The sequence below is a fragment of the Amblyomma maculatum genome, chromosome 4 (assembly GCF_055883805.1).
Source record: "Amblyomma maculatum isolate TAMU_Amacu chromosome 4, ASM5588380v1, whole genome shotgun sequence".
Taxonomy (NCBI): Eukaryota; Metazoa; Arthropoda; class Arachnida; order Ixodida; family Ixodidae; genus Amblyomma; species Amblyomma maculatum.
The window spans coordinates 87937834-87952428 of NC_139347.1; the positions used below are offsets into that span (position 1 = coordinate 87937834).

The following is a 14595-nucleotide window of genomic DNA, read 5'->3' on the forward strand; positions in this document are numbered from 1 at the left end:
CCATCCAGCGAAAAAGTACATGCTGCAGTTCCTGGTCGTCGCCCCAGCGATTGTATTGGGCTACCCGCTCAAATTTATCTAGCCAGTCTTCCGGATCGTCACCGGGAAAGGCTTGGAAGTTGGGTATCGACCTGCATCATTATGGGTCGTTGCGTTGTCGCCGAAGGTGTTGCTGGAGGAGATGGCGATGGTCTCGCAGTACGGGAAAATTGCTGAGGCGCGAATCCGGGCTCAAGACCTCGCAGCCGTCGGCTACAGTAATCGGTAGGCGTAATCTCGATGGTATACGAGATCCATGAGGGCTGGAGGTTCGGCTGGTTGGAGGTATTCGGAGCATGGATTCTGTACCCAGCACCTCCACCAGATTTCACGCAGTGAAGTCTGTTCAGCAGTCAGCTCGAAACACAGAAGTCACGTGCACAGAGCAGCACAAAACTGGCAGTTCCCACCTCAACGGGGCACTTCGGTTTCTACGCCTCGAGGAGGTACACGCTCGCGATCAGCGCCGAGTGAAAACAAAGACTCCACCGTGCGAATATACTCTTCAACAATGGCCTCCTGGTATGTGCAGGCACAGGACTATATATTAGCAGCGTTATAAATTAATCTCTTGAATAGTTATTACTTTTGTTTGCAGTATAATTATTCTGTGTCACATGTAATACTGTTAACTGAGCCCCTTCATTTTTTTGCCAGCAATAAAAATAAAGCGATTAGTTAGACCTGGTTCGTGGTTTTAGGAGAAGGTGGGCGCCACGTGCTATTTGGGTGCAACGAAGATGAGCCTCGCGCTTAACTATTATAACATATGCCCTTCTTAGCGGACTTGTGGTTCATATTAAATCTTACCCCTGTTAGCATGGTAGGCTGCATGTTATGCAGCATATTGCATGTCCTTTTATATATATTTCAAAGAAACCAGTTTTCACGAATCAGGTAATGCAACTATAGATTGCATTTGCTGTTCGCATGCTCTAAAACACCACAACAATCAATCAGCTGCACCTGTTCAAAGTAAAATGCTGGGGAACTCCAACTGAAAGTTAGGAACTATTGGGTATCGTAAAAGGGACCGCGCCAATTTCTGGTTACAATGGCGACCAGTATGCCTTTTGTTTTCGAGATTAAAAGCGCATTTCTGGGGCTCTGGTTCACTCGCTTTCGTGCGACAGGGTGCATGATCCCATACAACTGCCCTGGAATGTATTTAGCATGGTCCTATGAAGAGTAAATAGAACATCCCACGGAGATCCTCATTTGGGGGTTCGAACATGTCCGAGAAGGGAGCCCGTGGGAACGTCCTGTGAATTACTCTGTTAGGATGTGGAAGGCAGGTACTTACCGGGACGTCCTCGAAAGTTGGTGTGCTGTCTGGGTTCTTATCGGATTCCCGGGCCGATTAATCGCTTCTGCTGACGCGCACGCATATTGGGAAAGGAGCCAGGAAAAATTTGGTGACGGCAAAAGAGAACAGCCCGCTGACAGTGAACGCCGAGTAGTGACATTGTTGGTGTTGGTGAAGGAGAGGGGAACGTTTTGCTTCTGTTCATTTCTTTCGTTCGTTTCACCTCTCATCCGGAGGAAGTTCCGCTATATGCCTGCTAGCGGGAGTGTCTGCGGTGGCTTTCAACGCCTGTGCGACCGAAATACGGTAGTGGTGGTGGTTGCGATAGTGGCTGCCGCCGCTTGCCACGCGAGGGCAACCGGCCGTCGGTGGAGGCGGCGAATATGGCGCGTAGAACTGCGTGGTTCGAGCACCGTTTCTGGTGGGAATCTGCTGCTCTCTACGGCTTGTTCCTCGGTTGTGTGTATGTCGGTGAGTAGTTTAACTGTACTTTTCATTTTCAAAGATTTCAGATAACTGTACAAAATGTCGCTTTTTATTTTCACTCAAAATATTACTTAGCCAACAAAACAGTGCCGCTAAGCAGGATCGCAGCTGGACAGCTATTCTAGAAACCCATCTTCGCTCCAATCGTAGCCTTCTGCCCCATCTTCACGAATACCCCAGAATCCCCGGCCTGCCCACGACGTTGCGGGGTCTTCCGATATTTCATAGTACACACACATTGTGGATGTGCTGCACAGCGTAAGAATCCTCCTCCCATACGCTGGTCATAATACATTCGACCATTTGTCTCTTAAATTCGTGAATGGCTGCCTCGCCCTCCCCTGTATCGACATTTATCAAGCTGTTGGCCAGACCGTCCGTAACGTGCTGGTTAAACCCTCGTGGATATTTTTAAAACAAATGGCTCCGTACAGGGGCTGAAGGAGAAACGAAGTCAGTTTTCTAGCCATCTCATGAACAGAGCCGTAAAAAAAATTCTCTTGTTTGGTGTATTTTATCCGTCATAATTTACTCACCTGTGACCCCTTCCACAATGACGCTTTGTGGTTTGCACGCTCGAGCAAGAGAGATACCTTCTTGTCTTCTTTTGAGGAGAACGTTGAGTGAGCGTACTAAGTATCGATTTTGTAAAATGACAACAGTGCGCATTTAACATCACTGCTGTATGGAATATATGATATCCTTACTGGAAAAACCTATTAATTTGAACGCCGTTTCTTTTTTCCTTCTGCAGAGGAATTACTACGCAGGCGTTCCTGTATTTTCTTAGCCGTCAACACCTCCACGTATAGCGAACTACCTAAGGAATTTTGTACGCACTTGTGGGCTATAGCGCGCAAGCAAGAACGGCGGGAATGACGAAGTAGCCGTCCTTCACAAACTCCCGGCGGCACGGATGTAATTACAAACGCGTGTGAAATCAACCAGAACATGTTCGCTGCCACTGGGGTCGCCAGACGCTATCTCCGACTTCTCCCTTGCGAGACGTAACGCAATGCCACCGTTCTCATTCTCGTTCTGTGTGTCGCTGCTATCACGGAACTGCTTGTAATGTGGCGCTGTGGCCCGGGTGCCGACCCTGGACGCGCATGCGCAGTGTCACGCGGTCGCTGCAAGAAGGACAAAGGACAGTGTGGAGGGTTGAAGAGTGGGCGTGTAACACCGCACTTCGCATTGAATAAACAATGTCCGTAATGCATACTGATGTTTGTAAGCACGTGGCTGCATGTTGAATCTGCTTAACAGTTGGTTTTTATGCGTGAATGGCGTCAAAGTATCTTTCCTGCACGCCTGCACTGCAGCTTTTACGAGATAATATTATAACTGTGTGTCAGCTCAGATTTCCTTGTAATGAGCACCGAGCTTCGTTTTTTTTATCTTGAGAGTCGTGCAAATCATGCTAGTAAATATGTTCATAGGACTTTATGTGCTTTCAAAGCAAGAACGACACTATAACAAACTTCTGTGAAAAAAAAAGGAAAGAAAAATGCAATGTGTTCTCAATGTGTTAATACCCTGCTGAAAATACCCCATATGAATTTCTAACTTGTGGTGTCATTGAATACCGGTAATATGCGTCATACGAGAGGTATGAATAATACGAGTGATATGGTCAATATGACATATGTGCAACATGGGAATGCCGGTAATATGAACATACAGGCAATTATGGGCATGCAGGCTTTATGGGCAATGCGAGCAATACGGGTTATATAGGTAACATAGGTGATCCGGGCAAAAATGGGTCATATGGGATCCCTATTCAGGTAGCGACCGTTGTGCAGGCGTTCTGCACTGCAACAAGGGAAGGCTACCAATTACTGCCGTGTATGATATCATTTATTCACGTCTTTAAAGTTACTTTTATATACTTCTGAAATTTCAAATCATGATAACCATAGAATTTCATTTGTTAATCTTTCAATGAGCACTTCTTCTGAGCACCTTTTTTTTTTTTTCTGCATCAGTTTGGAAAGAGGAACATCACTCGGATTTTTGGTGATGTTGCAAATCCATCTACAAAGTAACGGGGAAGAATAAATGTAAAAAAAATTATGAACGCTCAATTTAAATAATTGTAAAATTAAATTGTTGAAATTGGTCCATAAGCATCAAAAGCGAAACTCAAAGGAATGACAGAAATCTACATTAAAACGCATGAAGTCCTTATGGATGTGATGTCGTTTTGTGACAGAAATATTACCGAAAAAAAGAGCTATAACTAGGTCAAAGTTCAAATGCTCACTTGTTACAATTGCCAACTTGTCAGGGGTTGGGGCCGTTTTTGGAGGGTAGTTGGTTAGGGCGCTCGATGCTGATCCCAAGGACGCGGGATCGAATCCCGGCCGCGGCGGCAGCTTTTCGATGGAGGCGGAAAGGAAGACACCTGTGTGCTGTGTGATCGCAGATCGCGTTTAAGAACCACTTCATAGGCTGAGTCGCTTTGGGGCGTTGAACCCAAACCAGAAAAAAAGCATTCGAGGAAGTACGGTACCAAGAGAGAGAGAGAAAGAGAGAGAGAAGGAAAAATAAATAATGCAATAAGGTGTAGATGAATTGCGGCAAAGAGAGGCCACTACGGAATCGAGGGTGCACTTTGTTAATGTCAAGTACTGAAAACTGTAATAAGAAGTTAGAAGATCTCTACATAAACAGCAGCGTGTACCACAACAAAGTATGTTCACCGAGTTTCTCTCCTATATGATTGCTCGCAAATGACGTCACGCGTAAATCTGACTGTCCGGTCTTTGATTCAATCCCTAGCCTTTTTTTTTTTTTTTAGTCCTGCAGGTAGTTCTTCAACGTGACCATTCAGATGAAGTTTATTGACGTGCCTCCCTAACGTTACATACTGTCCACGAGTACGGTGCAGTTGGCAGCACCCAAACACAAGAGCAGACACGAGAACACGTGGGTGCAAACATGGGTGACGTGAAAGCTAATGAGGGATTCCCACTTGAATGGCAAGGCTTAGTTTAATGCGGAAAATATTCGCTTGTTTTCAGGATACAGTTACCCCCCTGCCAGCGATGAGCTAAATAGTAAGCCTATGCGATCATCATGAGCTTGGTTCATGAAGTCGTACGCTTAGGACAAGCCCGCAGGAATAAAATATTTGATGAACTCCGTGGTATCAAAGAAGATTCAATTCGATGGTTCGTTCGGGATCGCGTGGGCTCGAGCACATTTGTCTGCTGTAAGTCAAGAAACCCGTGAAACGTATTTACCGGAAGAGCGAACAGGACAGAAAATAACAAGATCCAGAAAATCGCCCAGGAAACTCGGAAGAAAAAAAAAATAACGATTCAAGGCGGGACTTCTGAGCTCTGCACTGTACTTACGATCGTAAAGTACGCACTTTGGCTTCAAGACCATTTCCCCTTATCCTTGAGAACAAATGTATACATTATACGAAAGAAACTGGAACGTCCACCATGAAAAGCCCCAGGGTTCGACCCTTGGGCCCTGTATAGACCCCCCCCCCCCCCAAAAAAAAAAAAAAAAAAGATACTTCACTCTATTCTTTTGTATGTATTTGATTTCGACAGGAAAATCTTAAAAGTATTTTTTTTTTTTGAGCTGGAGACAACGGCGAGAGTTATGTTTCGCTAAGGAACGGATGAACAACCATGCTTCTTAGTTTCTGACAAGGGGTAACGTTGTTGTTAGGCATATTGAACTGACAGCGCGAAATTGCATCACGATGTCATAGCTGATAGTTTGAACTCATCATTTCGTGACGGGGAAAAACTGACAAAGTGGAGAATGAAGAGACATTTGTTGAGAGGTGTGCGCGTTTGAGTCCAGAGAGTCTCTGATGATGCCGGGAACTTTTATGTGGTTTATAAAAAAAGAACCACAAAGTGACTACTTGCTTAAAACCCCGTAGCTCTATTGCAAGCTCATTTTCGGCGTAGAGAACCTCTCGGACGGACAATACATCTTGCGAGAAAGAAAAACAAACAAACAAACAAGAAGTATTTGTTTATTGCTTTAATAACAACTATGAAACCGGATTTTCGCCGCTCGTCGGTCAGGTGGAAGAGGTCTAATGAACTTTCACTAGAGCAAGGACTCTGCTGGAGCGAAGGCGTCCGGTTTCCTCGACTTTAATTATGCAAAGGGAAAAACAAGCACTGGAGAGGTTCCAAGCCCACGCTAATGATCTGTGTACTGTTTAATACGTTAGGTGCATATTTCCCGCTCGCTTTCTTGCGTCAGGGCAGCTACTCATGTTCACCTCATTCCCTCTTGTTTCTCTCCTTGCCATGAAGCCTGATCAATAATATTTTCTGCACTCACCTTAGCTAATATTGCTTTGTGCACTTGTCATTCAGCTCTGCGGGGCAACTCTAAGCATCTGCCTGTCTCCGGGATCATCTGCTTACGAGCTTTCTCCCATGACCGAATGCAGTAGCGATTCAACATTTGAAGGTTACGTATATCTGCGAACTCCGTTGGCTTGCGTCTGCAGTCGGGGTCACGTGATTATGGGCTACTGCAAGCAACATCTTTGTTGCGGCTGGTTCACCTGTAGAGCTTTGACGTCGATCGCTGAGGTCTACGCGGGTAGTTGGTAGCAGCAGGGGTTTGCTTTTTGCGTAATGCACCGTAGGCGTTAGGCAGGCATTACAGGCGCTCCCGCCCACATCACGCAGTCATTTGTAAGCTCTTGGCAGAGCAGTACGTATGAAGCAACCAAGTGTACACGCCCGCCAGGTATTCGAAATTTATGGCATTACAGCTACACAAGGCTACAAAACATGAAGGGCCACTTTGAATGCCTGCAAGTAAGATCCAATGTTTGCGGTTTTTTTCCCATTTCTGACTGCACATTATAGGTCTCGATGGAAATATGTGTTGCGGCTTTAAGCTCCACATTTCACTTGCGTGTAATCCGCTGGCATTGCCATCCCAAGCCACGTCGGTAGTTTTGTCGATTGCGCATCACCACTCTGCTGCAGAGTGTGCAAATAGGGCTGCTAATGTTGACAAAACAAAACTGCCCTTGTAAATGTCGAAGAGTTTTCACGCGTGTAGCGTCCTTGACACTAAAGTAGCGTGGTCTATTCGTATCCTAACGCTAGGGAAATAATAAAGCACGCTACAAGCAATTATGCCTCCGTTTGAATTTGTCGGGATATGCTACAGTCCCAGAATATTGCTAACAATAGCCCCCCCCCCCCCTCCCCTCCTGAAAAAGACAATAAACCTCCCTTATGTTTCATTGCTATTGAAGAATCCTTACTGCTAAAGATTATTTGCGCAGGAAGTTAAAGTCGCGAATGAGGTTTTCCACCTGCATTAGATTCCATCCCAGAACCAGTCTCCAGACCACCACTGCTCTCAAGATTCTTGCTCAAAAATGCATAATGCGTTAAGCGTCCCTCGGCCATTGCTCTGGGAGTGGCAATGCACTTGGCCATAGCTGCAATAAAGTGCCACACCGGCGTCCAAACTGAGGCCTGAACAAGCCCTTCATGGAGGGTGACGTGTATGAATCTGTCTCTGAGCAAGTTGTCCACCCACATCCCCTCTTTAAATGAGGCATTTGAAGGGCCGGAGAGCCAGTCTACGCTGCTGCATATAATCCATGGCTTGCGTCCGGTGTACTGCAAACTGCGCGTCGATTCAAGCACATCGTCTCAAGCGTCACCTGTAGCCAAACAACCCGCAGACGGGCTGATTTATGTAACACAGAGCTGCTTTCATATATTGTTCCCAGGCGATGGAGATGACCAATGTGCGCATTTACCTATAAGACCGAGTTTGATTCTTACCTTGGTGAAATTTTCCAGCGCTTAGAGTTTGTTACCGAAGCCCCGATGAATGTACAGCTAGCAGTCCGGAAAGTGTGCCAGTGCTTCCCCGGTGCCAGCTGTGGCGATGGAAACCTTAGAAAACATCTATATGCATACCGCGCATCGAAGAGGGGAAAAGCGCTGTCCGACTGGTTGGCCTGACGTAAATGAAGAAAAACGCGCGTATTTGCCTTTTACAAATCCACTATGGTTCGCCATGAACGTTTTAAGTTCTCTCGACACTATGTGATACTCGCGAAGCGTGCACGCCGGAAGCTGTTGGAGGCCAAGGCACACAGAATTAAAACAAATAAAAGAAGCATATGTTGCGTGAAGCCTTGCTCATGGTGTTGCAAGAATGCTTGAAAACATTTGTTGAAAAAACACTACTTCCTTTTGCTACCTCCCGTGTTCAATTTCTTTCCGGCCGTTTTCCTTTTATTATCACGTTTTTGCGCCCGAAAGGACAGCGCCGAAGACGTTTCCGCTTCAGCGCAATGCTAGCATCGTCGAGCAGTAACGGGACGGACGGGGCGCCGAGGCCGACCACCGGGATGGGACGTGTGGCAAGCGCTGAAACGCAGTGTACTACCTTCTGGCGACTCCTGCGACTAATTTACACACGCATGCGCCCTGTGTCCCAGTTTGGCGGTGCGGTCTAGCGCGACGTACTCCTTCCAAGCATGTCTGTAGATATAGGCAGCCTACGGCCGCCACGGTGTTAGAAAAAAAAAAAATGTGTATTTTTCAGCAAGATTCCCTGCCAAGCGTCAGATATACTCCTGGTCTATCGCGGCAATTTTCACTACCTCATCTCAGCATCTGCCTCTGACGTAGATTGGTTATACACTTTTCTTCCCTGTACTTTCGATAACCTGATATTCATGATTTCAATGTGCGGCGCCTAGACGTTTTTAGTGCGTTGCGAATAACAGTGCTGTTGACTTGCACAGCCATCTTAGAGATCACGTAAGATATCCTGGACTTAAAAGGTCTTACTGCTTCTACTAGCCAAATAGTCGCTGAATAAATGGATCCACAACCAGTTAATAGCCAGTTATCACTGTTGTGAGTCCCTCGGGTGGTCTCCCAACTCTGAAGGTTACCACTCTGCGCAGAGAGTGATAGGCATTCGCAGATCCCAGGCTGGATGCCGAATCGCCCCTTAATAGAGTTTATGCAGGAACTGGCGCCCCCTTGCACTAACCGCGTGAGTTTCCGCCATGTACGGGAATTCTGGATACCGCAGCAGTGCCCTATTGAAAAACGAACGAAAAGTTCTGCGGAGCAATAACCCCCCACAATCTCATCAAATCACATAGACTCTCATACGGTGAACATATCATAAACTATCTTCCCTAATTTATGTTAATGAACAAGAAACTATGAGATCTTACGCAATCATATGCTACTTGTATGTGATTTCTTACGTGAATTGAGTGAGAATATGTAAGAAAATGTGAGGTTATTGCCTCATACAATTTTTTAAGTAGGGTAAAGGATAGCGATTCGCAAGGTGGCATTTATCGTCGTCTAAGGTACCTAAATATTGCTGCGTGCGTTGATGTGCACAAAAAAGAGCTATATATAACCAGGGAACAAAGCGAGGGTGCTAGCTTCGTAGTTTTTTATTAATGCGCAATATTACTTGGCTCATGTGTGCTATGGAATGTGTATGAACAGAATGTTGGGTCGTTGGTTGGTTCGGGGGGTTTAACGTCCCAAAGCGACTCAGGCTGTGTCTGCAGTGGCTGTGTACCTTATGTTGAGTAAAATAGGCACACGTGTTATATGGTTGGATAGCTTATGTAGAGGATAATTGCATTCGCTGATGTTAAATCTTAATTAACTACCGTTTATTAGTTTATTTTGATTAAGTTGAACTTGATGTTTACTAAATTATTCATATATTGCTAGATATATCTCATGCCTTGTGCAATTGCATAGAACGAATTGTATATCTTAATTAATTGCCGTTAATTACTTAATTACAACTGAATTGAATGTTACGCTACATCAAAATCATATATCGCTGGTGTTACGACCAAGCATCCGCATTTGCGCGCTCTATTGTTCGCCTGTGGGCATGGATAAGTGTTGTGGATATGTGGTGATGGTCCAATGGCTCTAAGTGAGCCTGTTTCCAGGAATCCTGTTTTGTAAGCCTGTTTTGCTTTGTGGAGGCCTGCAAGTGCCAAATTGACCCTGTCAAGAGAACGTCTGGAAAAACACAAAGACACGTCCCCCTGCGGGAAATGCAGGAAGTGCTTTCTTTCTTTTGTTCACCCTTCCAGTCGAGAAGCCCTATCGTCCAGTGAGGAATGTCAACTTTCCAAAGGAGACGACAGAGTGACATGTCCGCTGACGTGCAGGACAAGAAAGGAGCATGACGCATACAGCCATTAAGTGATTTCCCAGGAATGCAGGAAAGATTTGCAATTGTCGAAAACGGACAATGCTGGGAGCGGATGCGGCGCCACGTGCACTCGGGTTTCTGAGAAGTAAAACCACTTGTCAGAACCAGCCTGTGGTTTCTTTGCTGAAGAATAGAAATGTACCTCCTCTCCTCGCCGTTCCCAAGCTTTTCCCGCCAACAAGTGATCACGCCCAACGAATGAATGCCGGACCAGTCAGTGCTTCAGACCATCAGTGCAGTGATGTGTTCGATTGGATGCCGATACCTGAGGGGCGTGCCCTGGATTTGGTTGGTCAGCATCTTCAGAGAGGGGCTGGACATAGGGGGTTTTAAGGACGCTGCAGAGCACGAAATGTCGCTCTGAGCCCTGGGTAAACGGCTCATCCAGTCGCTTCTCGCTATGAACTCTTAACGCTTGCCATTTTGCTGATGTACCCTTCTTTTTCGTGTAAATAATCTTGTAAATAAGTTTCTCAAAGTGCCATTAAACCTGCTTGTACATATTTCACCAACTTCGAAGATTCAATCCTACTTCAACCCCGAGTCTCTGCACGCTACCAAGTGAAGGCCGGGTCGACGTAGCCCCAGCGTCACGACAACTGGTGACCAGCGTTGGGATCTGAATCTACAAGCCACAACATCTGATGACTGGAGATGGGATCTGGATCTACAAGCTACAACATCTGGTGATTCGAGGTGGATCAGAATCTACAAGCCACAACATCTTGTGATCGGAGGTGGCATCTCAAGCAACAAGCAGGAGCAACAATCGGCCAACAAGAAAGCAGCTCGGAACATCGATCGCATGTGTGGGTGAGTGCTTGGCTTTTCTTCTGATGTGGACCAGGTTCTAGAACAGGGTTAGATTTTAGAACTGGTAAAAAGTGTTGAAACGCCTTTAGGTTTGGTAGTTTGCACTGTTGTTTTGGAAGTAGCCGACACTCGGAGCGATCATGGACCTACAAAAGCTGCAGAAACCGGAACTGTTGCAATTGTGTGAGGAATTGGGAATTGATACAAGTGGTTTGGCACGAAAACCTTTGATTATAAAGGCAATCACAGATTTGGGAGCCGATGATGAGGAGCTCAGTGAAGCATGGAACCTCATCGCCCAAAAAAAGGAGGAGCAGCTCAGACAGCAGAAAGAGCGGGAAAAAGAGGAAAAGAGGCGTGAGCGTGAACTTGAGAGGGAAAAAGAGGAAAGGGAGCGCGAACGTCAGAGGGAAAAAGAGGAAAGGGAGCGCGAACGTCAGAGGGAAAAAGAGGAAAGGGAGCGCGAACGTCAGAGGGAAAAAGAGGAAAGGGAGCGTGAACTTGAGAGGGAAAAAGAGGAAAGGGAGCACGAACGTGAGAAGCTTGAAAGAGAAGCAAAAAAGCTGGACCAAGAAATTGAGCTCCGGAAATTAGAACTAGAGTTGAGCAAGAGGTCGGGCGATTGTCCCCAGCTAGCGGTACCTCGTCTCAACAAGGAGGCAGATTTCAAGATGTCAAAGTACATGCAGCCATATGTGATATCAGGGGATATCGGTCTGTATCTGGCTAACTTTGAGCGAACTTGCGAAAAACTGTCCTTCCAGCGAGACACGTGGTCTCAGAGATTATTGACGGTTCTGCCCTGCGAGGCAGCGGAGGTTGTCGCGCGGCTAAGCAAGGAGGACGCGGACAACTACGAGAAGGTCAAAGCTTGCCTTCTGAGAAAGTATAGGCTTAGCGCCGAGGCGTTCAGACAACGTTTTCGGAACGCTACTAAGTCCAGGGACGAGAGTTACCCTGAATTCCTGTACAATTTAAGAGTTAATTTGGGCGAGTGGCTAAAGAGCACTGATTCCTACAGTGATAGGGACGCAGTAGTCGAGCGAATTCTTTTGGAGCAGTTTTATAACTGCCTCCCAGAAAAAGAAAGAAATTGGTTACAGGACCGAGGCGAAATTAAGTCGGCAACTGAAGCTGCCGAACTTATTGAGGAGTATGCTTCGCGCCGACAATTCAGCAACCCAGCAGTGGATAGGCCCCGCAATCCCAAGTTCAGTGTGAAAAACCGTCAGGAAAGGCACTTTGCTAGAGTTGGAAACGAAGAAATGAAGGTTTCTTCAGGCAAATTCCCTAGAAAGGACGGCAGTGAGAAAAGTGGGGAAGTGACCAACGTGCAGAACACAAAGAATAAGCTTGAGGCTAGGAAGCCGCTCACATGCTTTAGGTGTAATGAGCAGGGTCACATTGCCGTCAACTGCCGGAAAGAAAAGATTGCTTTCTCGTATGTCAGTGACTGCGATGAAAATATGCAGCTTTTAGAACCCTACCTGCATGACCTAGTAGTCAACGGGAAGCCTTGCAAGGTACTGCGCGATTCGGCCGCAACGATGGATGTTGTCCATCCGGCGTATGTATCGCCTTCCGACTATACAGGACAGTGTGCATGGATCCGACAGGTAGTTGAGGAACAGAGTGTGTGCTTGCCGATCGCGAACGTGGTCATCGAGGGCCCTTTCGGCGAATTAACAACCGAGGCTGCCGTTTCAGGAAAGCTTCCTAAGTGCTATCCGTATTTGTTCTCCAACAAATCGGACATGCTGCTGCGAAAGAGGGGCATCCTTTTCGGAGACAGAGTTGTGCAAGCCTTAACACGTTCAAAGGCGCGAGAACTAGCTACACTGCTCATTCCAGAAAAATCCACAGCGGAGGAAACGGCAGTTAAAACAGTGGTAAATGCGGAAAATAGCGGGTCAGAAAGGTTTGAGAGCGAGGCATCTCAGATAAGTCAACTTGAAAGTGAGCTTGATGAGACGCGGAATGAGGACGTTCTTGAGAGTAACCTCTTGCCGCCAGTGTCTAGTAATCTCACGAGACTTTTAAGTGGAACCCGAGAGGACTTAGCTATGGAGCAAGCCGTGGTAAATCTAACGTTAAACCTTCCCGAGGAGATGGGGGACAACTTGATTTGCCTCAGCGGAAAAGGAAGCAACGCTCAGGAGCTTCTCAAAAAGACGGAGCAGAGAGGAGAACTAAAGAAATCCCAGCTGTCCGATCTGGGCGAGATAATAACAGAGTTTGAGGCCTGCTTCGTGGACAGGCCAGGCAGAACTGATTTGACTGAGCACGATATTGAGCTGACTTCAGACGTGCCAGTGCGATCAAGGTGCTACCGATTTTCTCCAAGGCAAAGAGAAATTCTGGATAGGGAAGTAACTCGCATGCTGGAATTGGGAGTAATAAAACCCTCGGAAAGCGATTATGCTTCGCCTATGATCATAGTAGTAGCTCCAGGTAAAGACCCTAAGCCTGTGGTAGACTACTGAAAGCTAAATTCTCTCACCAGGGATCAAGTGTATCCTATTCCGAATATTGAGGAGAGAGTAGAACAGGTCAGTAGAGCGGCATATGTGACTACGCTGGACCTTACTCGAGGATACTGGCTAGTACCGCTCACTGAACGCGCCAGCAGATACGCGGCTTTCGTCACTCCGACGGGCAGCTACCAGCCAACAATGATGAGTTTCGGGCTCAAAAATGCTCCATTTTGTTTTTCCCGACTCATGGATAGGGTTTTAAATGGGTGTGAAACATTCGCGGTGCCTAATTTAGATGACATTGCGGTTTTTTCCGACTCATGGGCGGACCATATGGTACATCTAAGAGCTGTACTGAGCCTTTTGCGTCAAGCTGGACTAACCGTAAAGGCCGAGAAATGTTGCCTGGCAAGGGCGACCGTGGACTACTTGGGTCACAATGTAGGTCAAGGTTTCAGGAAACCCAGCGAGATTAAGATTTCTGCGGTAGCAGACTACCCGCGGCCGAGCACGAAGACGGAAATTCGAGCATTCCTGGGTCTGACTGGGTACTACAATCACTACATCCCTAACTATTCAGCTTTGGCTAGCCCTCTGACCGACGCTCTCCGCAAGACAGAACCGACAAATGTAGTCTGGGACGAACAAAAGGAAGCCTCCTTCGTAAACCTGAAGGCTGTGCTGATTAGCCGTCCGGTATTGCGAGCTCCAGACTATGGCCGAGAATTCACGGTCCAGTGTGATGCCAGTGATCGAGGGCTAGGTGCTGTTCTCTGCCAGAGAGATGACGACGGTAATGAGCACCCCGTGCTCTACCTGAGCAGAAAACTGAGTTCTAGAGAGAGGGCTTATTGCGCGTCAGAGAAAGAGTGCGCTTGCATTGTATGGGCCATTCAAAAATTGCAGTGCTATCTTGGAGGGGCCAAATTCACCGTAGAGACGGACCATTGTCCCCTGGCTTGGCTGCAAACTGCGACATCGAAGAACAGTCGCCTTCTTAGGTGGGGCTTGATTTTACAGCAGTACAATTTTGAAATAAGATACAAAAAGGGGAAGTTAAATGGGAATGCGGACGCGCTTAGCCGCTCTTTCTAAGCGGTCCGAGATGTTCCTCACCATGTATCCAAATTGATAATCAGGTTTTTTTTTTTTTTTTCGTGCGCTTGTATATGTGTGGCTATGTAAAGCAGCACGTTTGGTTTTCTAGGAATACGTGGGTCCCGAACGTCTTGAGAGTGG

The 14595-nt window shown here is 46.7% G+C and overlaps 2 protein-coding genes across 6 annotated transcripts in view; one reads left to right on the forward strand and one right to left on the reverse strand.

The window, feature by feature from the left end:
• LOC146191596 (platelet-derived growth factor receptor alpha-like) overlaps positions 1-1477 on the reverse strand; it is a 74044-nt gene extending 72567 nt beyond the window's left edge. Inside the window, exon 1 of the mRNA XM_084600351.1 lies at positions 1343-1477. The gene's annotated coding sequence lies outside the window, so the exon portion shown is untranslated. The remainder of the gene's footprint in view (positions 1-1342) is intronic.
• A 136-nt stretch (positions 1478-1613) lies between these two features.
• LOC146191597 (vascular endothelial growth factor receptor 1-like) overlaps positions 1614-14595 on the forward strand; it is an 84209-nt gene continuing 71227 nt past the window's right edge. For 4 of the 5 annotated variants that reach the window (XM_084602117.1, XM_084602118.1, XM_084602114.1 and 1 more), the window contains exon 1: positions 1614-1816. In XM_084602117.1, the coding sequence (XP_084458243.1) occupies positions 1729-1816 (88 nt within the window). In that variant the 5' untranslated portion in view covers positions 1614-1728. The remainder of the gene's footprint in view (positions 1817-14595) is intronic. The other variant, XM_084602116.1, reaches the window with a different exon arrangement.